General features: G+C 56.1%; 1 protein-coding gene across 3 annotated transcripts; it reads left to right on the top strand.

Annotated features, from left to right (window-relative positions):
• The first annotated feature begins 2,954 nt into the window (after positions 1-2,954).
• On the top strand, positions 2,955-26,317 carry KCNC4 (potassium voltage-gated channel subfamily C member 4). Of its 3 annotated transcripts, none has more exons than XM_052638238.1 (4): positions 2,955-4,836; positions 16,299-17,235; positions 19,220-19,423; positions 21,783-25,299. In XM_052638238.1, exons 1-4 carry the CDS (start codon positions 4,168-4,170, stop codon positions 21,950-21,952), a joined length of 1,980 nt encoding a protein of 659 aa, XP_052494198.1. In that variant the 5' UTR covers positions 2,955-4,167; the 3' UTR covers positions 21,953-25,299. The 3 variants fall into 3 exon arrangements, with proteins under 3 accessions (XP_052494198.1, XP_052494200.1, XP_052494199.1); XM_052638240.1 differs by having other exon boundaries at positions 2,956-4,836; positions 25,168-25,349; XM_052638239.1 differs by having other exon boundaries at positions 2,958-4,836; positions 25,230-26,317.
• The last annotated feature ends 1,534 nt before the right edge of the window (positions 26,318-27,851 follow it).

Raw genomic sequence — 27,851 nt, 5'->3', positions numbered from 1 at the left:
CTGGAGCCCCTCAAAACAAGCAGAGTCCAAAGAAAAAAATGGAGAGGAGACTGGGTGGCTCATGTTATCCCAAAGTGGTTGAGCCTTGCACCAAGTAGGAAATCAGGAAGTGTAAATAGCTTTGATGTCAGGCTTTCAAGCCTTCCAGATCAGCCTCAGCCCTAGGAGAGAAAGGGACTTATAGGGGCCATTCCAGAGCTGACACGCCCCATCCAGCCCACTCTGGGATCAAACACTACTCTCTTTTCTCTTCATTTGCCATACCTTTATCCCTATTGAGGAAAGCATACTGTGGCTGACACTTAAGCATGAACTGGCTCCCAGATGGATGTCATTTCCAGACAGCCAAAAGAAACCTGGGCAGTCAGGGAAGGAAAGTGGAGAAAAGCTGATAATGAAGGGAAAGAAGTTTGTGGAATTCAGAATTTCCAACTGTGGCTGCTTTGTGGTCTTGCTTAAAACTGTCAGATATCAAGGTCTTGGAACAATGGAAAAGGGAGAGAGCAAGCTGAGACCCAGATGGGAGAGATAACCTGAGGTCCTGGAATTGACGGACCCTTTTTCTCCCAGGACCACAGCCAAGTGAGGTCTGGAGCATGGTGTCCTAGCACCACCAGGGGGCAGCACCTACCCATTCACAGCAGGCTGTCACATGGTTGGCTGAGCAGGGGGCTCTCTCCTTCCTGGGTTCTGAGCTCTGAGGAAACAGGAGGTCCTCATACACACAGAAAGAGGGAGACAAGCCCTGTGAGGCCAACTGCCACATCCTGAATTCTCCGGAAAATTTCAGAGACACTCAGGTAACAAAGTAGCCCAGAGCTCTAGGATAAAACCTTCAGCAAGTGGTGAGGTCTTCTCTGGAGGCCTCTGGTCTGAGGCAGAGTCCCCTACTCCAGAAGCTGGGTATGCTGAGTCAGAGGCCCTCCTACCCAGTTCTCTTTCTCCCCACTGCCTCTCCCAGGCTAGGCCCTCTGTTTTCATTTACTGCTTCTGGGTTCCCCTACCCCCATCCCAGTTTTCTGATCTCCAGGCCTCCTTTTTCCCTGGTAGCCTTCTCCCTCCACCCATCTCCCCACAGGCTTCTCACCATCTACACACCCCGCAGTGTGGAAACACCAAGAGAGCAGAGATTTACCAGGGCAAGGCTGGAGGGTCTATGTTTTGTTCATTGATTTCCAGTGCCTGGAATAGCTTCTGGGACATAGTAGATATTCAAGAAATATTTATTGAATGAACAAGTGACTTAGGAGTGGGATGCTGACAAGGCTTTTTTCACCTCTCCCATCCATCTTCAGCATCCTCTCTCTATTCTTGGAATGACTGAGTTCAACCACCCTGAAGAATGGAAAGTAGAGGAGAGACCCCAACGGAGTTTGCCAGGACACAGTCAGCTAGGGCTTTAAAGCTATTCATTACAGTCAATTCTTTAATACCCTTGTTGTGATTCTTACTTCCTCATTCTAGCTTTTGGCTTGTCCTGGGTCTTCTCTTCCCAGTCACATTTGGGAGATTTCTTTTTCACTGAAGCAAACTCAAAGCCAGCTAAACTCTGAAATGCAGACATCAGATCCAAGGGGTAGGGAGACTAGACACAAAATGAGTGCCAGCAAATTTGTGTTTCTGATTACAGTCCAGAATGTTTAACTTGTCTGTGTGTTAGTAGAGATTACTGTTCATCATCACATTATTTTGCTTTTTCTGACCTCATTAAGGATGAGACTTCTGCGTGTAAGGATTCCCCATATTTGTACTGGGCTTCTAACCTTTCCTCAGAGCTATAGCCAGATGGTGCACAGGTGTCCGGGGAGGTGTGTCAATCACCTTATATTTCTGCTTTAAAATCCTTCTTACAGTGATCTGGACAGATATGGAGAAGGCTTGGCTAAAACTGTAAAAAAAAAATCATTAAAAAAGAGGACTAAAGATGTGGAAGAGTTCTAGACTTAACAAATAAAAACAAATGAATCTGGACATTGCTTTTGGATTGAAGCCAATGCAGTCAGGCTAGTGCCTAGTATTTTGGATATGCAGCTCCTCAATCACTTAGCAAACAGGTTCTCAGAGGCAGGCACTGTGGGAGCTATCAAGATGAAAAAGCAGTGTGGCCTGTAAGAGCTCAGGGTCGGAGAGCAGAGATGTGACAGAAAAAGGGCGAAGTCAATTTGCAAATGAGTGAAACAGTAGAACCTGGAGGGAGTCACAAGGTGTGGCATGGACGCTTTCTATGCGCCCCCTGGGACAACGATGAGCCACGGTTTTAACCTAACGATCTTTCAGGGCCATCTGCCCCACACCCGTAACAGCGCCAGGACTACGCTTTTCTTCCACCCAGAACAGGAGGAGCTTTTCTGTCCAAGGCCGCCGGGCGGGGGCTTCGGTGACTGTGACAGAGGCCAGCATCAGGACGACGGGGATCTTGGACCCAGTTTGGGGCGGAGTCGTCAGGAGGCCCTAACACAATGTCTGGGGCAGGAGGGGGCAGCCTCTTCCTAGCGACACTGTCTCTCCACTCTTTCCTCCGCACCACCACCCCCACCTCCCGCCTCCGGCCTCCAGTCGGCCACAATTAAACCGCAACAAAGCGGTCGGCTAGATCGGGAGGAGGAAACGGGAGCGACCAGAAGGGACAGGCGGAGGTTAGAGGTCAGAGGTCGAGAGCGCTTCGGTGGCCGCGGGACTGCAGTGGGAGGAGCTGCGGGTTCTAGGAAGGCGGGGAGCGGGGCCGAAGGGGGCGGGAGAGGATGGCGGCGGAGGCGCGCAAGAGCGGCGCGCAGGCGGCGAGGGGGTTACGCGCCTGGCTGAGCTGGGCTCGGCTCGGCTCCGCGGAGGAACGTAGAGCTCGGCCGCCGGGGCCCTGCCGCTAGCCTGGTCGGCCCGGAGCCGCGCCCCGCCCACCCCGCCCCGCGGAGGGCGCGCCCGAGCGAGGCGGGGCCGGGAGGAAAAGGCGCCAGCGGAGTGGCGTCCGCTGCCAACGCCGGAGGGAGACGGAGAACCCTCGGAGCCGCAACCCACCAGCGTGGAGGCAACCCCCGTCCCTAGGCCACCTCTCGCCCGCCCCCTGCTGCGGGCCAAGGCCAGCGCCCCGCCCAGAGATGGGTAAACGCGTGGATGGCGTGGCTCCCAGTGCCGCCAGATCGCAGGAGCCCGGCGCCGGGGCGCTGCGCTGAGGCTCCCTCTCGGCGCAGCCCAGGAAGCCTGCAGGTGTCCTTGGCTGCTCGGCCGCCACCCGGGAGACTCCTTCACCAGTGCCCAGAGCCCTGTTCCCTGGAGCTGCCCCGCCCCCCCCAAGCTCGGCGCCGCGCAGGACGCCCCGTCTGAGGCCCCCCCGCCCCGGCACGGCCCCCGCAGCGCCCAGCCCAGCGCAGCTCCCCGCCGCTGTCGAGCCGCGGACGCAGGACCAGAGGCTCGCTCCAGCGGGCGCGCTTGTTTTCCTTCTGCCGCTTCGCCCTGCGCAGCACCCGCCTGTCTGAAAGCCGCTTTCCGCCCCGCCCGCCATCCGTGCCCTGCGCTGGATTTATGAATGGGGGGAAGAGGCCACATGCCGCCGCCGCCGCCTCTTGTTGACCGCACGCAGCCCGGGCCCGCGGAGCTCCGGCTACCGTGAGCGCGCCGGCCCGGCCCCGGTAGCCGCTCCCAGGACTTGTTGCTGCTGCGCTGCCGCCGCTGCTGCGGCGGGGAAGCCGGCTGCTCCGGGGCTCGGCGCGGACTGGGAGCAGGAGGGTGGCCCGTGTGGGTGTGAGCGCGCGCACCGCCCGGACCCTCGCAGTGCGCCTGGACAGTGCACTTCCCCGTCTTTCGGGAGGTGAAGGGGGGGGGCGTGTCCCGGGCCTCTAGCGTCGGAGTGCCTCGGGTCCTAGCGGGGGTAACGTGTGTGTGCTTGCCCTGCTTCCCCGGGCGCCTCGCTTGGGTCCTCGGCTCTCCGTTTCCCCTCCTGACTCCCTCCCCGGCGCTGCCAGCCCAAACCCCAACCACCTGTGCACCCGAGAAATCCAACTCCTCTCGCTCCGTGCCCCGGGGGGGAGGCAGGGGCAGGGCCACGCCGCAGAGGGGGCCGCCGCCGCCTCCTGCCTCCTCGTCTCCTCCCCCTCCCCCGTCTGACGCTGCCTCCTCGGGAAGGGTGTTTGGAGGGCAGCGGCCGCCCCAAGCCGAAGCCCCGCAGCGCTTCTTATGATCAGCTCGGTGTGTGTCTCCTCCTACCGCGGGCGCAAGTCGGGGAACAAGCCTCCGTCCAAAACATGTCTGAAGGAGGAGATGGCCAAGGGCGAGGCGTCGGAGAAGATCATCATCAACGTGGGCGGCACGCGACATGAGACCTACCGCAGCACCCTGCGCACCCTACCGGGCACCCGCCTCGCCTGGCTGGCCGATCCCGACGGCGGGGGCCGGCCCGAGTCCGATGGCGGTGGTGCAGGCAGCAGCTGCGGCGGGGGCTGCGAGTTCTTCTTCGACCGGCACCCGGGCGTCTTTGCTTACGTGCTCAACTACTACCGCACGGGCAAGCTACATTGCCCCGCCGACGTATGCGGCCCCCTCTTTGAGGAGGAGCTCACCTTCTGGGGCATCGACGAGACCGACGTGGAGCCCTGCTGCTGGATGACCTACCGGCAGCACCGCGACGCCGAGGAGGCGCTCGACATCTTCGAGAGCCCGGACGGAGGCGGTGGGGGCGCGGGGCCCGGCGATGAGGCCGGCGACGACGAGCGGGAGCTGGCCCTGCAGCGCCTGGGGCCCCACGAAGGAGGCGCGGGCCCTGGCGCGGGGCCCGGGGGCTGCCGCGGCTGGCAGCCCCGCATGTGGGCGCTCTTCGAGGATCCCTACTCCTCCCGGGCGGCCAGGGTGAGTGGCAGGAGCCTGGGTCTCCTCTCGACCGAGACTGACTGACTTGACCACCACCTCCCTCCCAAATTACCTTACTTTACATGGGGCCCCTTGGAAATTACACCCCCTTACCCCACACCCCGCCCTCTGCACGCTTCAGGAGAGTGCACCCACCTGATTTACTACTTGGACCTAATCCAGCTCCTGCTTTAAGGCATCCCCCCTCAAAGCAGTAGACAACCCGTAGCTGCGCTCCTGCTTTTCCACCCCCTCCTTCCTGCTCAGGCGGCGTCTCTACATCTACCCCCAATTCCTCTGAAGAACAGAGCCCTGGAGAGCTAGAATGAAGCCTTGAGCTGGGGTCAGGCAGGATTTGGGGCGATGGGAGGGAAACTAGGGTGTAAGTGGCAGATCTGGCAGATCGTGGGGTTTGCTCCTTCCTTGTGTCCCGTCTCATAGAAACCCTCCTGGCAGCTCAGTGTGCTAAGAACTGTGAGTTCTAGAGAAGGGGCCTCAGGCTTCAGCTCTTTAGCCATAATAGGCAGAACTGGGACCAGAACACCCAGTTTGGGAGAGTCCTTCTTTTTCCGAAGAAGAAGCAAGCAGGAAGAGCAAGATAAGTCAAGATGCCTGCCCCAAGCTATGCCCCTGAGGCTTTCTGGACATTGGAGTTGTCCTGGCCTCTGCTGGGATGAGGGGAGAGTCAGACAGGAAGAGCCTAAGGTTCTGGGCCCTTCGGCTCCTACAGCCAGTGGCCAGCCACAGGCTGCCTGGTGATGATCCCAGATTTGTTGCTGCTGCTTTCTTCCTGCTGCAGCACAAATTGGCTTCCCAGAAAGCCCTGGTTCAGGTTACTGCTTGAAATAGGTGACGGGGATGGATTGGGGGGGCAGGAGGAAGTGTAGGTTGATTTAGGCAAGATCTAGTCCCTTCCCACCACCCCCTCCTCAAGTCAATCCACTTTTCCCTAATCCTTTTTGGTGGAAGGGGGTGGTGGAGAGGTAGGCTTAAGCATCTTTAAAAAAAAAAAAAAAACAAAAAAAACTGAAGGATGGCTTTAGATTCTCTAAAAAAAAAAGAACCCTGGAGGTTAGTGTCTGATCTCAAGCCTGGCTGGGGTCTGTCTGGGAGACTGAAGACCAACATGATGCATTGGATCTGGGTGTGGGGATGCTCTCCTGCGTCGGAAGCTGGTAGTTACCTCTGGCATCCCAAGTTGTCACATTAATGAGTCTCAGAGCTCTGCCGCCTTCCTCAGCACCGCTGGTGCTGGGCCTCAACACAGTCATGGAAGGAAAAGTTCCACTCCCCCCACCCCCAGGGGAGAGCAGGAGATTGGGAAATGGGGCTGCAGGGAGGGGCCAGGCTGGCATAAATGCTCTACCAGGGCACATGCATCTCCTGTGTCTAAGAGAAGGGAGGAGCAGAGGGGTCAGCGGCTGAGGCATACGTCCTCAGGCAACCACTGAAAGGCAGGGGCTGGTTTCAGGACAGAGAGCAAAGCTAGGTGCCATCTCTGTTTCTTCCCCTGCAACCCTGAGACCCGCTCAGAAGGTGAGGGCTCAGTGAGGCCCTGGCAGACTGTGAATCCCACGAGCTTCTCATGCAGTCCTCTAGCCCTGCTGATGTCCGCTTTCAGCTGTGAGCATGGTGAGAGGGGTGGGGAGGGGACAGAGACAAGTGCAGATCCTTTAGGTTCTTTCAAAGTTGGCAGTAGAGGGAGGAGGAGGCTGATTTAGCTTGGTGGAGTTGGGGAAAGAGAGCATGCCAGGGAAGCAGGAATGAGATGAGATTCTTAGGGGCCCTATTTCTGAACATCCTGGGGTCTCTGAAGACTTTTTGCCTACTCAGTTTCCTCTCCTTTGGATTCCAAGGGGCTGTACCATCAGTGCATTTATTTTGTCCTTAACTCACTGCCGAGTGGCCCAACTGGGGCTCTGTGAGTAAGCTCAGAGCCTGGTTAGCCTCTAGAAGTCCTCCATGAGCCCAAGATATTAATACTTGGCCCTTTTGATATATCAATAGAATCACAGCAACCAGGGCAGTCCAGTTGAGGTCAGAAGTTTTGGGGCTGGGCTGGGTAAGTTCTTCCCACTTAACAAAGAAACCAGGATTCAGAGATGTTAGGTGTCTTATCATAGACACTTAACTAATAAATAATAGAACCAGTAAACCACCCCACGCAGCCTGCGTTTTGGTTGTTAACACTGATGTACAGAGCTGTATGGAACTCATGCCAGAAGGGGCTCGTTTCCTACAGAGGAACACAAGCCAAGGCAAGCCTTCAGCTGTTTTGGGACACGCAAGTGAGAGTACAAAAGTTTAAAAAATTAACTGATAGCAACTGCCATTTATTGAGCACTCCGTGCAGGTACTTTGCATTAATCCTCCCAGTAAACTACCAGCAGAGGTATTAATATTATCCTTATTTAATAGACTTAGGCTGTGAGATGGCAGACGACTTCTCTTGGGTCACACAGCTCAAGAGCGGTGGGCTGGGACTCAAAATCAGGGCTCCCTTGCTCCTCAGATGATCACATGCTCTTGTAATCATGCTTTTGAGGTGGCTCATTACTCTGGTCTGGGAGGTGTTCCAAGGTTCTGAACCTGTTGTAGATGACATCAGAAAACACGGGCAGATGGGGACGTCAGAAGGGACACTGACTCAGTTACGCTTCCAGGCCTGAGGTACAAGGTTTCTGGGGCTGTGTTCTCCTAGCTCTATTTACCCCAGGCCAGTAACACGCCCCCCACATCCCCACAGTGCTGTCCCCTGGGTCTGTGTGCATATCTTCCCTCCCTCAGGCCTCTTCCTGCTGCCTCCCTCATCCCTGGATGGGGGCTTCCAGGGCCAGTAAGGGTAGAGGAGCCTCCCTCTGACCCCAGGCATCTCCCCGCACACAGCAGCTGGTCATTTGAGTAGCGCGTTATGACAGAAGCAAAACAGATACAAATGGAAAATAAACTGAGATGATTATGGGAGGCTGTTGCCTAGCTACTGGCCTGGCCCACAGAGCCATCCCCTTTGGGCTCGCCCGACTCCCTTTGCTGCGTCTGGGCCCATGGGTGGCTGCTGCTGTGGTTCTGTTCCCATGGCCTGACCTGGGAGCAAGCGCAAGGGGCGGGCTTGTCTTGGCCCTATCTGCCCACTGCCTGCGATCTAGGCAGAGGGAGGGCTCAGCAACGGTGGGGGTGGCTTCCCAGACTGTAGGGGACCAGTCGGGGTTTGGGCAGCATCCAGAGTTCTAGAATCAGGCCTTCCTCCTTTTCTGACAGCTGACATAAGTCCTGATGGATGGGACCCTGGGCTGCTCACCTCCCTTATCCCTGTTCCCAGAGGTCCCCAGGGCTGATCTGGCTTAAGTCCAGTTACTGGCCTTCTTAAGGATGATAGTCCTCCTTTGGGTAAATCAGTACCTGTTTTGAGTTTTCTCATGATGTTTCCCTTCTGAGTAGAAGAGGTTACCCCACAGGATTCTACTGCAGCCGGAGCTGGGGTTTCACATCCCCTAGGCATCCACTATGTGTCAGGTGCTGGCACCTGGGCCTCTTTCTGATATCTGACCCATGTGAGGCAGGGAGTATTAACCTTAGCTTACAGAGAAGGAAACGGGGACCAAAGGGGCTTGTTGAAGGTCACATAGCTGGTGGTTGAACTAGGATCTGAGCCCAGATCTTGGGCATCCCTGTGTGTGCTTGTCCCCTGCCTCTGCCACCTCCTGGGGCTCTGCTTGGAGAGGACCTCTGACTTCAGGAGGCCCTCTGCTATCCTCCCATCCCTTCCTTTACATCTCCTTCTGAATTAAAGCCCCATCTCATTGCTCCCTAGAGTTGCTCACACCTGAGCTTGCTTGCTCTTTCTTTCCCTCACTGTGGGGCTTTTATAGGACAAAAAGAAAGAAGGCTTGGTTGAGAGAGGAGACCAGGTTTCCGTGGCCTGGGCAGAGGAATGAAACCAAGGCCTTCTAGGAAGGAAATGCAGAGCTTGCTTCCTGCTCACCTTTTCTGAAGGCCCTGACTTCTGCCTGGATGTTGCCTGGTACCAGCCACTTGGTGGGCATGACAGGCTTCTAAGTGAGGCCAGATTTTGAGGTCCCCACGCCCTCTGGGTGAGAAAGGGCTAGGAACCTGAGTAGGAGGCTGGGTGCCCTGGCTTCCATAGCACCCCTGGGAGGACAGTGCCAGCACGCCCCAGGGCAGCCCCTCTGCCTCCTTCCCAGGAGCAGGAGCTGTGTCAGGCCAGAGCCTGCCTCCCACCCTCACACCTGTCTCTGCCCTTAGGCAGCCTCCCAGGCTCCTCCCAGGCTTGTTTTCTGTTTTCCTCTCTTGTTCTGAACAGACCAACATTTGTCTCTGAACATCTTGTCTCTGGATGATGAGGTGTTTCTGTTTGTCACCATTTGGGGTGGGGTGTAAGGTAGGGGAAGGGATAAAATAAACTTGGGCTATTTTGGAGAGTTGGGGGATGGGCAGGCACGAACAGAGTCAGGCAGCTGGGCCTTAGGAACCAGGAGCCTCCAGGCCCCACACCTCTGCCATGGTCAGTGTTGGCCTGGGATGCTGGCACCAGGGTATGCATACCACCTTTGTTCCTGGGCAGCCAGCCTGCCTCAACCTGACCCAGCTCCCTGCTGGGGTATTCTTCCAGCTGGGTGAGGTTACCTGCCCCTGGCAGGGGTCCCCATCAGGCAGCAGGCTTGGCCCACCTTGGAGAGCCACAGGGTCTGAGAGCCCAGGTGCCAGGAGGGATTCCTGGGCGCCCCTTTGTCATCTCTCGTCATGACAGGCTCCTTAGGACCAGGAGAGGGAGCAGGCAGGCAGTCACCTTGGCTTTAGTCATTCAGAAAATACTTATTGAGCATGTACTACATGCCAGCTACCAGGGTGGCTTTTATAGAGATGAGTTAAAGGTGGGCTCTGTTCCTGAAGAGAGCCAGGTCAGGTGGAGTAGGTGGCGGCCAGAGAAAATTGAGCAACAGGAAATGGTAAAGATAATACACATATATCATGAGAGGGGCCACAGTAGTCTTAAAAGATGAAGTTCAATAGGAGGTGAGGGGAGAAGCCACACATCCCACCACTGTGTGGGATTTATCACTTTTGGAGGGGGGCTGGTATGCAGGGACGTTTCAACAAGGAAATATTAATAGAAGTTAAACTGGGTAGGCCCTGCGTGATAATGACTTAGTTCCCTTAAATAATTTTTAGAAGGAAGCAGGTTATAAATAAATATATAAATAAATATTCAATGTGGGTAGTGCTTAAGCATGCAGAGTTAGAGAAGAAGGGAATTTCCTGGCCAGGAGACCAGCCAGAGCAGAGATAGGGCAGCATGGGACAGAAAGTCTTCAGGGGCAGGGGCGTTCTGGCGGATGGGCAAGAGCCTGGAGTCACGTTTGTCTGAATAAGTTCTTCACCAGGGATCTGGGCTGGACTGAATTCCTTCTGGTGCTGGGACTCACCAGCTCTGGGCAGCTCAGTGGCCCTGAGTGCCCCCCAGGTGCTGACTTGGCAGAGGGTGGGCATGGTAGAGGCTGGTTCTGACGCTGGAACCAGAGGGTCCTGGCTCAGGACAGGAAGGCCCAGGGCAGCCTATGAAGGGAGAGGAGCAGGGGGCCTTTGGCTGGGGCCTGGGCATCATAGTACAGGCCCTCACCCAGGAGCCCAGGGACAACTCAAAGATGCCTTGCCTGGGCATCACAGTACAGGCCCTCAACCAGAAGCCCAGGGACAACTCAAAGACACCTTGCCTGGGCATCACAGTACAGGCCCTCACCCAGGAGTCCAAGGACATCTCAAAGACGCCTTGCCCGGCGGACTCCCTCTCCATTCCTGCCTCTGAGCCCCCAGGGCTGCCTACAGCCTTTCCAGTGCTGCCTGGGCACCAGGATCTTGCTTCCCCAGAAGGCTCAGCTCCACATCCATCCCCTCAGATCTTCCTCTGCAAGTGTCTTTGGCTGTGTTCTCAAATTCTCTTCTCCTACACTTCATCCTTAATATAGGTTTTTGGGCATGAATCTTCTTATGTTTATCTGTCCATCTGTCTCCTTGGCCCTTCCTCCTTGGGCTCCCCTCCCCTGCTCCTGCTGATTGTAGTCAGTTCCCAATGACTGGTGTCTGTCACCTCCTCCCCACCCCCCCCGACCCAGCCTGTGCCAGATTTCTGAGCCACTCTAGGCTCTGTGCTAAGTTTTACAAATATCATTTCTTTTAATCCTCGAAACAACCCTATTAGAGAGGTACTCCTCTTAGCCCTTCAGTATGCTGTAGCCTCAGGGCCTTTGCACTGCCTGTTCCTGCTGCCTCTGGAGTTCTGCTGGGTCTTTACCTAACTTGCTCTCTCACTGTTTCAGGTCTCTGCTTCCGTCACCTTGGCACTGAGGCCTTGCCTGACCACCCTATTTGAGATAGCTCCCCCACCCTCTCACTTCTTAACCTCCTTTCTCTTTTTTTCTCCCTAACACTGATACCATCTGACATACTATATTTTACTTGTTTATTTGTTGACAGTCTGAGGGGCAAGGTGTTTTGCTTCCTGCTGTTACACAGCACCCAGAACAGTATCTGGCACATAGTAGGTACTCAGTTTTTCATTTTATGAACAAAGATCCTAAGGCTCACAGAGATCAAGAAGCTTGCCCAAGGCCTCCTGGGCTGTAACTGCAGAGCCAACTTGCACCCAAAAGTGTGTGACTTTACATAGTGTGTGTCCTGCATTGCCAAGGACAGTTGTGGAATGAGCTCGATGAAGGACTCTGGTCACAGGGGTGGCCCACCAGCTGAAACAGTTGGGTGTCAGGGAGCAGATGGGTCCCCAACAGGATACAGTCGGCCAGTGCGAGGGGCCCAGGAGGGCAGGAAGCTTGAAGGAGCAGGGTGCTCCTTCACAGAGGCTAGGGCCCTCCTGTCCAGGGCGGATTGAACCTCCTGCATCCTCCCACCTTGCAGGAGAGGGGCTGCTGCTGGCCAGACCATTTCACACGGGCGGCTTTCCACCTGGACAGTTTTAACTTCCAGCAAAATCCATGCCCTCTGTCCCCAGGCAAGGGAAATTAGGGACAACTTTGGCCATGGGAACAAGGCAAGTTGCTTGTCCCCAGGCCTCGAGTTTCGTCATCTGTAAAACAGCAGAAAGGACGTTGAGTTCAGCGACCTTCTAAATCTCACTTCTGAAAAGCAAAGACTTTGTGATAGTTTGGGTTCCAGATCCAGCTTGTCCTCAGAAGCTGCAAGGGGGTGTTCGCAGAGGTCCCCTGCCTCCCTCAGCTCTGTTGTCATTTACTGAGGGCTCACTGTGTGCCAGGCACATGCTGTGTCGAAGCTCACTCAGTCCTGCAGGAACACCACTAGGGATGCTAGTACCGTCCCACTGCGTAGCGAGGGAACGCACACAGAGTGCACATTCTTCAGTCTCAGCTCCCTGAGGCCACACAGCCCCGCATGGGGCAGGGGCCGATGGGCAGTGCTCTGAGGAACCCTGCCAGCTGGCAGAACGGCCCAAAGTGGGGGTGGAGGGGCTGGGTAGGAGGCTCAAGTGTGAGGCCTTGACCTCTAGGTTGGGTAGTGCAGCTGCCTCCTCCCTGGTCCCTTTAATGTCCCAATCAAGAGTTGCGAGAATGGAACTTCCCTGGTGGTCCAGTGGTTAAGACTCTGTGCTCCCGATGCAGGGGGAGTGGGTTTGATCCCTGGTCTGGGAACTAAGATCCCGCATGCTGTGCAGTGCGAGCAAGAAAAACAAAAAAATCACAGACCAAAAAAAGAGCTGTGAGAAAGACAGTAGTATCCTTGCCACCAAAGGGCAAAGGCTGGGTGAAAGTAGAGCCACCACTTACAACAGAATTTGGCTTGGGGAATAATTTGGGCCCTGAAGGGGGACCTGTAACCCCAGGACCCAATATGGGGCAACCTGCCTGAGCACAGGCACCCATCAGGGCTCGGCCTCAGCTCTGCCTGTCTCCTTGGGGAGTGAGTGCTGTCTGGGACCAGCCTAGAGGGGCCACACGGGAGCCTGAGGCCCCATGTAGGTTTCATCAAAGAGGATTGTCCCACCTTTGGACAAAGGGGCCAAGAGGAAAGATCTGTGAGTTAGGGGACCCGGCCCCAGTTTAATCCTCACCAAGCCCTTTTCCCTGTCTCGTGCCTCTGTTGGCCCTGAGAGGTGGGCACATGTGGTTCCCCTTTCTGTCCTCACTCTGAGAGAGGAGCAGGGAGGGTGGAAGTAAGCAGATGGGATGGGTCAGTGTTTTTTTTAAATAACGAGTGAACAGTGCAGGAACCGAGGGGTGGCTGGCACCCGCTGGGCCTGCCGCAGAAGGAGCCCATGGGACGGAGTTGAGGAAGGCACCTTGGCTCTTCGGGTGGGAGAGGGTCCCAGCGCCACAGCACCCTTCTTCCCCTCCCCCCTCTCCCTGCAATCCTCTGCTCCCTCCCTTGGCAGCTTTTCGTGAACTTGTTTATCCAAATCACTAATTAACTTCATGCTGGGCTCCCAGGTGGGCCAACTCTCCTGGCTAACATTTCCTTCTGAGAGTGCAAGTTTCTGCTTCCCAGGCTTCCTGGCAGAGATGGGATATGCTGACCCCACCCCTCACCCCCGCCTCCTATGCTTGGGAGAGCAGTGCCAGGACTCGGGGTTCCTGGTGTCACCACAGCCACTGGGCATGTGCCTCCACCAGCTCATCTCTGGATGGCCTTGAAAAACCTATGGGCTGGAGCTATTTGCCTAATGCCCATGTCAGCCGTATTGTCTTGATAGCTCACTCCTCATGGGAAGAAAAATGAAACCAGACAGGGAACTTGAAATTCACCTTCATGGGGAGAAGCAGACAGAAGAAGCTACACAGTTGTCAAGTGGGAAAGCATGTCTGTGGTCTGCTAATCTGCTTTTCCTAACTTACTGTATCTGGTCAACCTGTCCATGCTCAAGGATAAATCTTAGCTTAGTGTGTGGTGAGTGTCTGTCCCAAGTCAAAGGTGTATGTTCTAAGGGTGAAATTATCAGTCATCTGAGAGCTGGCTGGGAGAAGTATTGATAATTCAGATATGACTTTCCTGGGTTTAGGAATTGACCCTGCCCGGAAGGTGTGAAAAGAAAGTAAATGGTGCTGAGTTCAAATCTGGTTTCCATCTCTTGAAGGCTGTGTGACCTTAGACAAGTATATATAACCTCTCTGATCCTCAGCTCCTCCTTTGGAAAATGGGATAATGGGGCCTACCTCATAGGGAAGGCTGAAGGTGATAACACAGAATGCCCAAGTGTGTCAGGCACAGTATAGAGAGCTAGTGAATGTTCACCCCCAAAGTTCCCGTCTCAGACCCACTTCTGCTCCAGAAATCCTTGGAGGCACTATCTCTTGCACATTTTCCCAGCTCATGAGCTTATGCGTGCTCAGTTGTGTCCAACTCGTGTGACTCTGTGGACTGTAGACCACCAGGCTCCTCTGAGGAATTTTCCAGGCAAGAATCCTGGAGCGGGTTGTCACTTCCTACTTCAGGGGATCTTCCTGACCCAGGATCCAACCCCTGTCTCGTACATCTTCTGCACTGGCAGGAGGATTCTTTACCACTAGCGCCACCTGGAGAGCGCCATTCCCTCTATATTCCCCCTTGGTGTTTTGCGGTACTAAGAACAAGGTGTGTCCGCCCACACCTGCAGACTCCCCAGGGAGGAAAGCATCTCTGGGGAGCATCATTAGATAGGGGGCAATGCCATGGCCAGGTGGAAATCGGAGTAGGGTGGGCTTTGGGGTTTGCCAGGTGGTCATGGGGCACAGTCTTCCCTCATGTATCTTATTTAAGTTCAGCCCTCTGCTCAGGGAGCAAACCTACCTCCACCTTCCCAGCAGGACAGGCTACAGCAGGGGGTGTGGACCCCAGCAACCAGTACCCTGACAGTGGTGAATGGTATCACATGAATAACAAATGAAGGCTCCGTAATTGGTGTTATTACACATGCATTTCATCTCCATTCATAATGATTGGACACTTAAACCCAGCCGTTCCTCTGCTGAGTGCCGCTGTCATCATTCTAGCTACGATCTCGGCAGCTGTCTAGATCGGCTGTTGCCACACTCTGATCCCAGTGGGTGCAGTTTATTTTTTATTGGCGCTCAGCGTCTCAGGAAATGTCAGTTCTTGAGAAGGGCAGGCGAGCACGCATGCTCAGTCATGTCCAACTGTTTGCAACCCTATGGACCATAGCCCGCCAGACTCCATCCATGGGATTCTTCAGGCAAGAATACTGGAGTGGGTTGCCATGCTCTCCTCCAGGGGACCTTCCCAATTCAGGGATCGAACCTGCATCTCTTGCCACTTCTGCATTGCAGGCAGATTCTTTACTGTTGAGCCACCAGGGAAGCCTCTTGAGAAGGGGCAGAGTCAATATTCTGCACAGACTACCCTGTCTCCTGCCTTGGAGCAGGCTGTCTTCCTTCAAATGCTTCTCACCATCTGGGCAGTCAGCTGGGACATCCTAGGGTGAGAGACTGGCCAGAGGGGCTATGACAGGGCTTGAAGATGTGGGTCATGGCCAGAGCTTAATAGGTAGAAGGCCAGCTCCTTGCCTCTAGGTACTCCTTAATGCAGTGACTCTCTTAACTTGGTGTGTATCAGAATTACTGGGAAGGATTGTTGAAACATTATTAGATCCTCCCCCCAGCATTTGTCATTCAGTAGGTTTGAGTAGGGCCTGCAACTTGGCATTTCTAACTGGTTCCCAATTGATGTTGATGCTGATGCTCCTGGTCCAGGCCCTCACTTTGAGGACCACTGCCTTAAAGTCTAGTTACTCGAGTTGCAGTCTGTGGACAAGCAGCCTCACCTGAGAGCCTGTTAGAAATGCAGAAGCCCAGGCCCTGCCCCAGACCTCCTGAATCAGAGTGGCATTTTAACAAGGTTCCCAGATGGCTTATATAGCCATTCCAGTTTGAGAAGCTCAGAGCACAACAAGGTTAGAGGTGGGCAGAGGTGGGCAGTAAGGCAGGATGGGGCAGCTATAGTTCTCTGTTCAGCTCCTTCCAGCCAAGAGCAGCCTCTAACTTCTATGCACCTGACAAGGACTGGGAAGTACTGCCTTAGCAACCACAGGGATAAAGGGCTTCCCTGGTGGCCCAGACAGTAAAGAATATGCCTGCAATGCAGGAGACCTGGGTTCAGTCTCTGGCTTGGGAAGATCTCCTGGAGAAGGGAATGTCTACCCACTCCGCTATTCTTGCCTGGTGAATTCTATAGACAGAGGAGCCTGGCAGGCTATAGTCCATGGGGTCGCAGAGTTGGACAGGGCTGAGCAACTCGCAACACACGGATGAACATCCTCTGGGGAGGGAATTCCAGCCCCCCACTGTGCACCTTAATCCCACCTCTTACCACCTGACAGGCTGCCTCGTGACCTTTGGCCCCTGCCTCCACAGGCAGAGGGCCCTGTCCCCGCTGGGCGCATCCATTCCTGACATAGCTGCCCTCACTCTCCTCCCCGCTCATAGGTGGTGGCCTTCGCCTCTCTCTTCTTCATCCTGGTGTCCATCACCACCTTCTGCCTGGAGACCCACGAGGCTTTCAACATCGACCGCAACGTGACGGAGATTCACCGCGTGGGGAATACTACCAGCGTGCGCTTCCGGCGGGAAGTGGAGACGGAGCCCATCCTGACCTACATCGAGGGCGTGTGCGTGCTGTGGTTCACGCTGGAATTCCTGGTGCGCATCGTGTGCTGCCCGGACACGCTGGACTTCGTCAAGAACCTGCTCAACATCATCGACTTCGTGGCCATCCTGCCCTTCTACCTGGAGGTGGGACTGAGTGGCCTGTCATCCAAGGCGGCCCGTGACGTGCTGGGCTTCTTGCGCGTGGTGCGCTTCGTGCGCATTCTACGCATCTTCAAGCTCACGCGCCACTTTGTGGGGCTGCGCGTGCTGGGCCACACCCTGCGGGCCAGCACCAACGAGTTCCTGCTGCTCATCATCTTCCTGGCCCTGGGCGTGCTTATCTTCGCCACCATGATCTACTACGCAGAGCGCATCGGCGCCAGGCCCTCCGACCCGCGGGGCAATGACCACACCGACTTCAAGAACATCCCCATCGGCTTCTGGTGGGCCGTCGTCACCATGACAACACTGGGCTACGGGGACATGTACCCCAAGACATGGTCTGGCATGCTGGTGGGGGCGCTGTGTGCCCTGGCCGGCGTGCTCACCATTGCCATGCCCGTGCCTGTCATTGTCAACAACTTCGGCATGTACTACTCTCTGGCCATGGCCAAGCAGAAGCTGCCCAAGAAACGGAAGAAGCACGTACCTCGGCCGCCCCAGCTGGAGTCGCCCATTTACTGCAAGTCACAGGAGACCTCGCCCAGGGACAGCACCTACAGTGATGCCAGCCCCCCTGCCCCAGAAGAGGGTATGGTTGAGAGGAAACGGGCAGGTGAGGAAAGCCACCTCTCCCGTAGTGGCCAGGGGAGCTCCCAACTGAAACTCAGTCATTGGAGTTTGGGGTTGTGCTCTTGTCGCACTGGCTACCCTAAATATAAGGCATGCCTTTAGGAAGGCACAGTATTGAGGCTGAATCTCCATTTTCTGATAGCTTCCTGAACATCAGGCTCTGTAGAATGAGTATCCCACGAAATTTAGGTTGTTATGGGCAGTGCATGGGGCTGTAAGTGAGAAGCCTGGGTTTCTAATCCTTTCTTGGCCAGTGTGCTGTGTGCCCCCAGGCCAGTCATTCACCCTCTCTGGATATAAATGCCTCACCTGTAAAACGCTATCAATATCTTACTATCAATATCTTACTTCCAAGACTTGGACAAGCCCCAAATGAATGACGGATATGAAAGTACTTTGAGAAGTTAAACCCACTTTACAAATATCAGGCACTGTCATTATTAGCTGGACAGGAGGGCAGCTGTTCTCCTGAGGAGCATCAACACATGAATCATTTCTTTCCAAACGTTCGAGTCTGGTGTCTCTTGGCCTAATAAATGTGATAACGTAATGGCTGTGGGAGGCTGCCTTCTGTTTGGCACAAGCTAGATTGAGTCCTGAGCCTGGGGTTTAACATGGATGCAAGGGAACCAAGAGGGAGCAGCCCAGACAATGTTGGGAGAGAGGAAAGGAAAGGGAAAAAACTGGTAGCTGCAAGGTGGAATAACCAGACCTGAGGGTCTGAATCATACTATCCAAGGATGGGAAAGGCTAGCTCAGGAAAACTTGCTTCTACCTGAGTCAAGAGGTGAAAGGAAATTGGCTTCATCCACAGCAACACAGAGTTATGTTGGAGAATGGGAACCCAATTGTTAGGTATGGGATGAGCTCCTGAGAGAAGTATGATTCCTAGTATGGGGGGTCCATTGGATGCCAGGCCACTGGGGAGCTGCTCATAAGACAGCAGCTCCTTCCGGGCATGGCTCTGGGGATAAAGTAGGACTTGTCCTTGCGAGGAGGTGCCTGGCTCAGGATATTCACCTGTGGCCTGTTGGTGGGGGCCCATCCTACATGCTGGGGTCATTCAAGGGCATGGGTCTTTCAAAGACCTTGATGGAACCCTTTAGGCTCCCCTTCTCTCCCCCACAAAAACGGTACCTTCTTCCCAGATTCCTGAACAGAAGTCTCCCAGCCAGTACCTCAGGGAGTTTCAGTTCTACCCTGAGGTCCGTTCAGGGCTCGGAGGGTAAGTTAATATCACACTGTACAAGTCCCTAGGCTTCTGCCATGCACACTTCACCTGTGGCACCATGAGCTGTGCCTTAGCCTGACCCTAACTGCTCGGTCACAGTAAGGGCATTCCTGGTCCCTGCCTTCAGACCAACTGGCCACCCCCCTTCTCCAGACCCAGGGACTCAGCTTTGCTGGTGCTGTTGCCTGTCCAGTGGAGCAGGGGTTGGGACTAAGAGCTTTCAGCAGTGGGAGCAGAACTGGAGCCTCTTCCCCTCGGGGTGAGGGGGGGGCGTGTCTTCCCCCAGACACAAGTGAGCCCGTGAGACAAAGGGCTCTGAATCCTTCAGGCATCAACTCTGGCTTGGAGTGCCTGGTGACTAAGAGTAAGTGCCTTCAGGTGACCCAGCAAGACAGGTGTGGAAGCCACTCTGAAAGTTTAACCCCATCAAGCCAGACACTCTCCCAGGGAATGCATACTCATCCAAGTGTCAGCCTGAGCCAGACCCAAGAAGGCAGCAGACTCTACTGCCTGCCTTGGGCTGATCCCACAGGGCCAACTTGGGGAGCCTCTGCTTTTGGGGTATCTGTGGCTCCATCTCCAGCCAAGACTGAGAGGAAAGCCAGCATCCCACTCTTTGCCCCCAGGAGCAGGCCCACCCCCTGGTTCTGGCAGCACTCTCCCTGTGGGTTGGGTAAGTGATGCTTTAGGTCAGGGATCAGCCGTCCTGCAGCCTCCTTTCTGTCTGCCCCTTTAGATTCCAAGCAGAATGGCGATGCCAATGCGGTGCTGTCGGACGAGGAGGGAGCCGGCCTCACCCAGCCCCTGGCCTCCGCCCCCACCCCTGAGGAGCGCAGGGCCCTGCGCCGCTCCGGCACCCGAGACAGAAACAAGAAGGCAGCTGCCTGCTTCCTGCTCAGCGCTGGGGACTATGCCTGCGCCGATGGTAGTGTCCGCAAAGGTATGGCTCCCCAGGCCGGGCAGGGGGGGAGCCCCCATGGAGCTGAGTCTCCCCAGTGTCCCCCACGGAGCTTGAGGTCCCCTCCTCCTCTGAGGCCGTGGCCACCATCTCCTCTGCCTTGGACGCACCCTCGCTTTTAGGATGGGTCCCCTGGTGTTCTAGTCCGTGGATTAGAAAGGCCCACGACATCCCCAGAAGGTACACAGAGCCCCCCTACCCTCCAGGTGCCCTCCGGAAAGACAAGTGCTGGAGGGTGAAGGGACCGCAGATCAGGGCTCCGGCCCACTCCTTCCATTTGATCACCTTCCCTTCCTCTGGTTCCTGCTGTGGCGTTTAGGCTTGACTCCACAGTGTCATTGCTGGCCTTCACCTAGGCCTCCCTTAAACACAGCTCAGACTTCCTAAGTAGTCCCAGGAGACTCCCAGGAGTCTCAGGAGTCAGGGTGAGAATGGGGTTCTGGTGAGAATGGGGTTCTGGTGTGAAGGTTCAGAGAGCCTGGCACAGTCCCTACCTCCTCTGTCCTACACTGGGGGTCCTACACCCCAGCTGTGCAAGCCCCTGGGATGTGACTGTCCCTTCCAGGTAGAGCCAGCAGGTGACCAGGGGCTGGGAGTAGGCAGGGAGAGGGGGTATGTTCTGAGGTGTGGTCTGAAGGATTTAGAGAGTTCAAGGGAAAGCTGAAATTCCATCCACAGTGGAGCTAGGGGTTTCCTGGCCTGACCAAGTGGGACTGAAATGATTAGGGATGGTGGAGCACCATGATGGCTGAGGACCAAGGCTCTCAATCCTCAGTGTTCCTTCTGCCCAGTCCCCATGATTTTGTTGTCTTTTCTGCCCTGTCGTTGTCATCTAACCTCTCTTAAAAGCCTGCCTAGTTTCAGGATAAACCTCAATCCTCACCCCAAAACAGCTGGGTATGCAGGCTACTTCTTAACTAGTCTTCTCTCAGTCCGACCCCTTTCCCCCCACTACTTCCCATCATCCCCAAATCCCAAACCAAAACAAGGTCAAGTGAGGCAGGGACAGTAGCTGCTGTAGGAATAGCCTGTGATGTCTCTGTCCCCACAAGGATGTCCCTTGGCCTGCCCAGCCCAGGAAATGTCCAGGGATATCTTCCCAGGCCCTTTCCCTGGCCTGCTCATCACCACTGTCCCCAGGGCACCCTGATCCTAACCAAGCCCTGAGAGCTATGTGTCCAGTTTTGCTGGATATGTGCCCTGTTAGGTGGCAGAAGCAGGAGCAGCAATCTGGAACCTGGATATGACCCACCTAAATTTAGAGCTTTAAATGGATGGTGCTCAGACTACTTACACACTCTTCTGTGCTCCTGTGGTCACCCTTGGCCTCTGCGTAGCCCAGTCCTTGGGCTCTGGGTGTGCCTGTCCCTCCTGCCCGCCCCCCCAAACACACCGAGGCTTCTCCTGTGTCCTAGTTCAGACCTGGAGCCTTGCTCTGGCTGGAGAATGCTAAGTGGTTAGCATGGAAGGTGGGGTGGCAGGAACCCCACCCCCCAGGGACGACTTGAGCAAACAGAACCAAATCCTGAGCACCCCTGTTTTCATCCAGTGTGGGGAAAGACTCAGTGGAAGTAGCGGTGTGGAGGAGGAGGCTGTGAGGGTGCAAGTCAGAGGAGAGACCCTGAGGTCCTGGGGGGCAGGTCCCGTCTGAGGAGCCCACGTGTGAGCACGCGCGGGGCTGGGGAGCCCGTGTCCCACCACCGTCTCTCTCTGGGTGCTTGTGGGGCCTGGCTGCTCTATTTTCAAGAAGCCTCCACACTGCCTCTTGGCAACAAGCATGTAGCTCAGCCAATTAGAGTGACCTTCGAGAGGGAACAGGTGGGTTGCTGGGAAACAGGCCCTGCTAAGGAAGCGTGGCAGTTAGCATCGCCAAACTCCCAGTGTGCATTCGGCAACTTTACCCATGCCAGACCACGCCGCACTTCTTTGCGCTGGGCTACATTCAGGTCCAGGAGTGAGTGGGCCCAGGCCTCCTCCAGCCACCAGCACAGACACCAGTGAGACCTGTGTGACAGAGTATGAACTCCCTGGGAGGAAAGCGGTGCGTGATCATTAGGGCTTTTTAGGGTTGAGAAAGGAGGGTCCTGACGGCTGAGGGGTCTTTGTACAACTGGAGGGAAACTTACCTGGGGATGATGACAAAGCAAAGGGCAGCTGAGGATGGGGCCCTGGGGTCCATCTGGAGACCAGAGAGAGCCAGGAAGCCTTTCCCAGCTGAACCAGACCTCTGCAGCCAGCCCTGGGGCTACCTGCCCCACTGGGTGCCCGGAACACGGATCCCATGGAGCGTCTCAGGCGAGGAGCTGCGCCTCCCTGACCCATGTGCCTTTTCTTCACCAAGGCTGTGGAAAGTCCCGGAGCCTAAACAACATAGCGGGAGCGGCTGGAACCAGTCTGGGGTTGTCTCCACTGACATCGAGATACAGCTCGCCCTACCCTCCGAGAAAGCCCCTGCTCGCCCACCCCTTCCACCCGCTCACCAGCCCGCCCCCTGGACACTTGGCCTCGTAGCTGCACCCTCAGCTCTCCCCGACCCTGGGCACCCGCACACAAACAGGCACACACATCCCTCCAGCCTCATCCGTCCTGGGTCTTCGGGAGTCAAACAGGATACAGGAGAATTGAGGCCCCCGAGCCTCCTGTCCACAGCACCCAGCTCCCTAAAATGTTCAGCCCTGGAGCCTGAGAGTGAGGGGAGATTACTTCCAGGCCTCCTACCCCACTCACTCCCATTCTCAGCTGAAGGTGCCGTCACCCCTAGGACTCTGTAACTGTGTCTCTGGGCCTTGCCTCTCCCTCAGGCTCCCACCTAAATCACAGCAAATGCACCCCCATCCCTCAGGGCCTTCAACCAGTAACCAAACAGCCTGCAGTTGAACATCTCTCTCTGTCTGTCTGTCCATCCACACTCAGAGCAACCAGGAATAAGGCTGTCCCCTGGGGTGTGGGGCACAGGCTGGGGTTCCCAAGTTGGAGCCCCAGGATAGGCGACCTAGATGCGGGCATGTCCCCCTCTCGCTGGAGCCCAGCCTCGGAGCCAGCCTCCCATCTGTGCCCCAACCCCTGAGCTGCGCATCGCTGGCCACGCTGCTTCCCCGCTTCCTCTACAGTTCTGCTTCCTCTCCTGCTCCCTCCAGCTCCCAGTCCTGCCTCTGAGTCACCTGCCGCTCCCACCCAGCCTCTGTGCTCTATATCGCTGCCAGAACCGGAGACTCATCTAATTTCTATAATTAAGTGTATTCATTTACTTAACGAGCCCAGGAGCACAACAGGTTTGTGAGTCACAGAGTGAGCAGGGGTGCACCCCGGGCAGGGGCAGCTGAGGGGAAGTGCAGGGACAGGAGCCATCCAGCCCCCACCCGCTGCCTCCCCCAGGGCCGGCCGAGCTGCAGGGGGCCCCTCCCCAGGGCAGGCCCCCAGCGCCCCAGCCAGGCTCGCCAGGATGGACCGCCTCAGCCTGGGAACTCGGAACACCTCAGCCAAGACATTTCCTGTTTCACCTGATGGGAATTAGACCTGACGGCAGAGCTGGGCGCCTGGCAATTTTTAGAGCCAGATTATGCAACTTTGTGTAGGGAATGACTAAGTAAGGCCCATGTCTGCCCCTTCCAGAATGGGCAGAGATAGGCACCGCCAGACAGCATTCGGGGACTTGGCAGGAGGCGGGGGACTCTGGAAGCCGCCCCAGAAGGTGAACTGGGCAGAAAGGTCAGACCATTTCTTGGGATTGCAGGGGATAATGAAGAAGAGCATATTCTAGAAACATTCCTATTTCAGTCAATGCCTTCTTCAGCCTTGGGCAGACACAGGAAATTCTCTTCAAGGTGGGTCCTGGGCTCTCCCCGCCCTGCTGTGGTCTGTGGGGCTGGCGTCCTTTTTGCTCTCAGGAAGAAAAGAAGAAGAGCTGAGAAGATACAGGACCATTCATGCCACTGCCCCTCAGAAGGGGACACAGACAGGCAAGCCCTGGGGAGCAGGAGAGAGGGCAGGGCACCTTCTACCCTTTCAGTCCAGGCTGAGAGCCCAGCTTCTCTTCCAGTAGGATGGAAGATCCTGCCCCTGCTGGGCTCACCAGTGCTGGGGTCCTGACTCCACCATGGACACCATGAGTGAGGTGGCTGGTGTAGCCTGGGCCCTATAGCTATTTCCTCCTCTCACTTGCCTTTCTGGTTCAGGGAACTGAGGCGGCTATTTCTGTGGCAGCCCTCAAGTTGTCAGGAGCCCAAGTTTCCACGGCACCCACCGCCTCCTTCTCTCTTCCCTCCCACAGGAACGGGCATGCTCATGGCACCCCCCATGGTGGGCACAGATGTCCCTGGGCGACATGATGCAGGAGTGCCAGCCTGGGGCCCCTTGTGCCTTGGGGGGGCTGGGTGGGCTCCCACACACCCCTCCTGGCTCTCTGGCTTCTGTAGGGCTGACACAGTATTGAGCCAACAGGAACGCTGAGTAGGCTGCCCGCCCCAGCTCCCTCTCAGGGTCCTGGGAAAGGACAGAGCGAGTATGCAGGGCCCCACAGTACTCTAGGCCCTGCCTGGGAAGGTGGCCCTCTTCACAGGCCTCAGGCTTGCCCAGGCCCTGGGCCTCCCCGTTTTAGGAGAAAGCTCTGTCTTCCGCCCACAATCTGAGAGCACAGTTTGCTTTCCCTTGCCTCTGGATTTGGGCTTGTACCCATTACTTTGGCTTCTAACCATCTTCCCCTTTAGCTGTGGCCCAGCCCCTCCCCGCAGAGCAGGGCAGGCAGCCCAGGCAGGAGTTGCTACCTTTCCTGTTTGTACTAGTTGCTGCTGACAACTGTGGAGACCAGTCCTCAGCCCTCAGGGCTTCTGAGAGGAGAAGCTGTGAGCTGGAGCCAGAGGGGAGGGTGCATGGGAGTCAGAGGAGAAGCTGTGAAACAGCCCTGGCTCCCTTTATGCAGAGCTTCCTCGGGGCAGGGCCTCATCTGCCCTGGCCAGAGAGTATCACCTCCCAAAGTCCCTGCCCCCGCTGCAGCCTCCTGCTTGCCCTGCCTGTGCCCCAGCTAGGAAGGCAGGGGAAGGGAAGGCCCAGGCCACTGCTGTCCGAGGCTGAGAAGGAGATGTCTGGAAGGGCTCACTGAGGTGTTGGGTTTCCTGCCTCCTCTCCTGAGATGGGCACATTGATCCTCCCTGAGCTTCCTCTTCAGCACTCACCCTGCAGCTGCTGAGACTCTCTTCCTGCCAGACTGAGGAAAGGGGCTGGGCCTGACATGACAGCACACTCAGGAGCCTTCCTCACCAGCCCCTGGGACAGTGGGCTAGACCTAGGTGGTGACAGCAGATGGAACTGTGTTGAGGGAGGAGCACAGGCTTGGGCAGGCAATGGCCTGTGGGCTGAGAGCCCCGGCAGGAACTTCCCTTGCTGCCTCCATGCCAGGCTGCTGAGCTGTGATCCCTCTCCCCACCACACTGCAGCTTTGGGGACCCGAGGGCTCCTGGTTCCTGGAGTTCATTACGTGACAGGCATGGAGCTGAGCTGTGACATCACCTATGGGTCACTGTGGCCCAGCGCTGGGTTGGCAGAAGGATGATGAAGGGCTCACCCTTTCCTTCCTGTCCCTGCTCTTTCTGGTTTCTTAACTCCAGGCCCCATGCCTTGCATCTCTGGCCTACTCCTCAGCCCACAGCGTGTGGGTTAGCAGCTGCCTTCCTTCTAACATCTCATTCTTCGTTTCTCCCTTTCTTTTGCTGAACTCCTTACCTCTCAAGAAGGCAATGTTGAGCCGAAAGCGTGCGTCCCAGTGTCTCACACCTGTGCTCTTTAAACACAGAGACCTGCCAAGACGCCCTCTCGTCCAACTATGCCCAGGCCGAAGTCCTCACCCTCTCTTAAAGCGGCACCAACGTGAGAGAGACAGGCAGACAGACAGAAAGCCAGAGGCTTAGGGCAACTCTGGAACCCAGGCAAGAATCTTTCGCTGGGAAAGACTCATATCCTTGATTGCACAGGACTGATGGAAAACCTCCCATGTGACCCTCGGGCCCAGAGCCATTGGGTCTGATGTTCTTGTTCTGTACATTGACGAGATATATATGCACATATAGTATCTATATTCATACATACTATACTATTGTGTGTAGTGCACGTGCTCTTGGTGGTCTGTCTTGTTAGGCTGTGTCTCCCCAAATCTTTGCCCTACCCCACCCCCTTTCCCTTCACTGATTCTTTGTTTCTGCTGAATGTGTGTGTGGAATATCCCAGGAAACATACACCTGGGAACTGCCAGTCCAGCTGGGTGGTCCCAGGCTAGACTCTCCCTCTTGGGAGCATTTCCCCTGTGGGCCAGAGGCTGGTGGAAGGCCAGATTGCCCCCTGGGATCACTGCTCCACTGGCCTCACCCCACCCCAGATTGGGGCTCTACCTCCCACCCCATGCCCCAGTTGTTGGGGGACTTCCCAGGGCTCCTCTGCAGCCTCTTCCACTCCTTTCTCCACCTTCCCTGTGTCCTTGACTGAGGGGGTGTTTTGTCTTTTTTTATTTCTGGTTTTTTGTTCTGTCTCCTTCGTCCGTTTGTTTTCCAAAGATGCTGCTGGGCGGACGGGCAGGGAAGGGGTCTGTCTGCCCATCTGGCTCAGGGGTCTGAGAAGGGGAAGCCGCGGGCGAGCGGAGACCAGTTGCAATACTGTACTTCCTGGCTGGTGGCCAGAGGATGCGTGCAATAGCCGAGGCCAGGTGCCCCCCTTCGACCTTGGCCTCTGCCCCTGCCTCAGCCCGCCCTGCCCCTCCCAGATGTTGGTCGTCCTTTTCTAAAGCTGTCCCCTCGTGCGTCTGAGGCATGCCTAGGCTGGGCCCTACCGCCCTGTCCGCATGCCCGTGACTGTCATGCCGTGCTCAAGCCCCAATAAAGACACCTGGAGCATTCTGCTGTGCCTGCTGTGTGCCTGCCTCCGCCTCTCCTTTCCGTGTCTGTGGGGATCTCCCTGGCGGCCCCCCCAGCATTTTAGAAATGCATACTCCTAACCCCACCCCCACCAGGAATCACCAGCGGAGCCCAGCTGCGTTTAGAACCAGACATGAATGCTGGAGATGAAGGGTGATTCTGGCCAAGGTCACGCCAAGAGGACTAACCTGGGGCCTAGGCTCCTGGGCAGTGATCTCCACTGCTGCCACCACCCCCCGCCCCCAACCCCCCACCATAACGTGGAAGAAGAGACTTGTTCATTTCAGCGGTTCCACTGCATTCCTCCTTGTTTTGCAGGGGGCTTCCTCTCTTCCCTGAAATTGCACCAGTTCTGTGTGGGCCGAGGCCCAGGGCATGCCACAGTTGTAATGACTGGATGGCTGATGAACTGAGGCCGACAAGGGCCTGGGGCCACAGCTGGGACCGCTGAGGGCGGGGAAGTGAACAGTCCTGGGCCCAGATAGGAGGTGGGGGTGGTGGGGGATGCTCAGATGTCATCCCTACCCTAGACCCTCCTACAGTCACACAGGGGCTTGGCTTCAGGGCTGTGCCCCCTGAGATGCTCAGAAGGCCCACAACCAACTAATGCTCAGCTGTTGCCCTCTGGAAGTTACTGATAATTACTGAAGAAGGGCCCAGTGTTTTTGTTTTGCACAGGGCTCTGAATTATGTAGCCTGGGCACGTATTTGCTCTCCTTACTCGAGTCAGTGGGCAGATCGGGGACCTCAGTTCAGCTGCCACTTCCCAGCTGGGTAAGGTGGGGTAATTCACTGAACCTGTTTCCCTGCCTGTAGAATGGATGTAATGATAGCACCCATCTCAGAGCCAGTGAATGTGAAGGCCTGACCCAGGGTCATCTGTCCAGGAAAGGACAAGACCTCACCAGGGAGCAGGGTGAGGGGAGGGAAGGGGAGAAGCAAGGGGAAGCCTGTTCCTGAAACAGAGAGTCAGGCTGGGAGCCTGGGCCAGCAGAGGTGAGGCAATGGCAGGCAGCCAGTTGTCAATTAAAGATAAAATCTCTCCTCCAGCAGTGGAGGGCAAGTAGGGGCTGTAGCCCCGCCACCCCACCCCACCCCTCCAGACAGGAGAAAGCCATTTGCAGCCAGGCTCGCCTCAGAGAAGCTTGGCTGGGCGATAATGGAATGGGATGTGCTGCTGGTTCCATAATGATATTACGCATCAGGGCCCACATCCAAAATGGTGTTTGGTTTTTTATTGTTGTTTGGTTTGTTTGGGTTTTTTTTCGTCGATCAGTGTGGAACCATCTCATGGTCAGGGGCTGAGAATCCAGCAAGCAGCCCAAGGGTACCCAATGCCAACAGAGCCTGAGGGGACCCAAGGAGATGCCTTTGGAGTCCCCAGCAACACCCTCAGACCCCTGAAGGGAGAGGGACAGTGTACAGTAGGGAGGAATTCAATGAGAATCCGGGGACACCCCACTTCCCCACCTCAGACAGTGCTGTTAAGGAAGCGGTGGCTCTGACTCCCT

This window comes from Budorcas taxicolor, chromosome 3 (genome assembly GCF_023091745.1).
Source record: "Budorcas taxicolor isolate Tak-1 chromosome 3, Takin1.1, whole genome shotgun sequence".
NCBI classification, from domain to species: Eukaryota; Metazoa; Chordata; class Mammalia; order Artiodactyla; family Bovidae; genus Budorcas; species Budorcas taxicolor.
The sequence above is the reverse complement of the archived record's forward strand: the minus strand, read 5'-3'. Positions and strand labels throughout refer to the sequence as shown.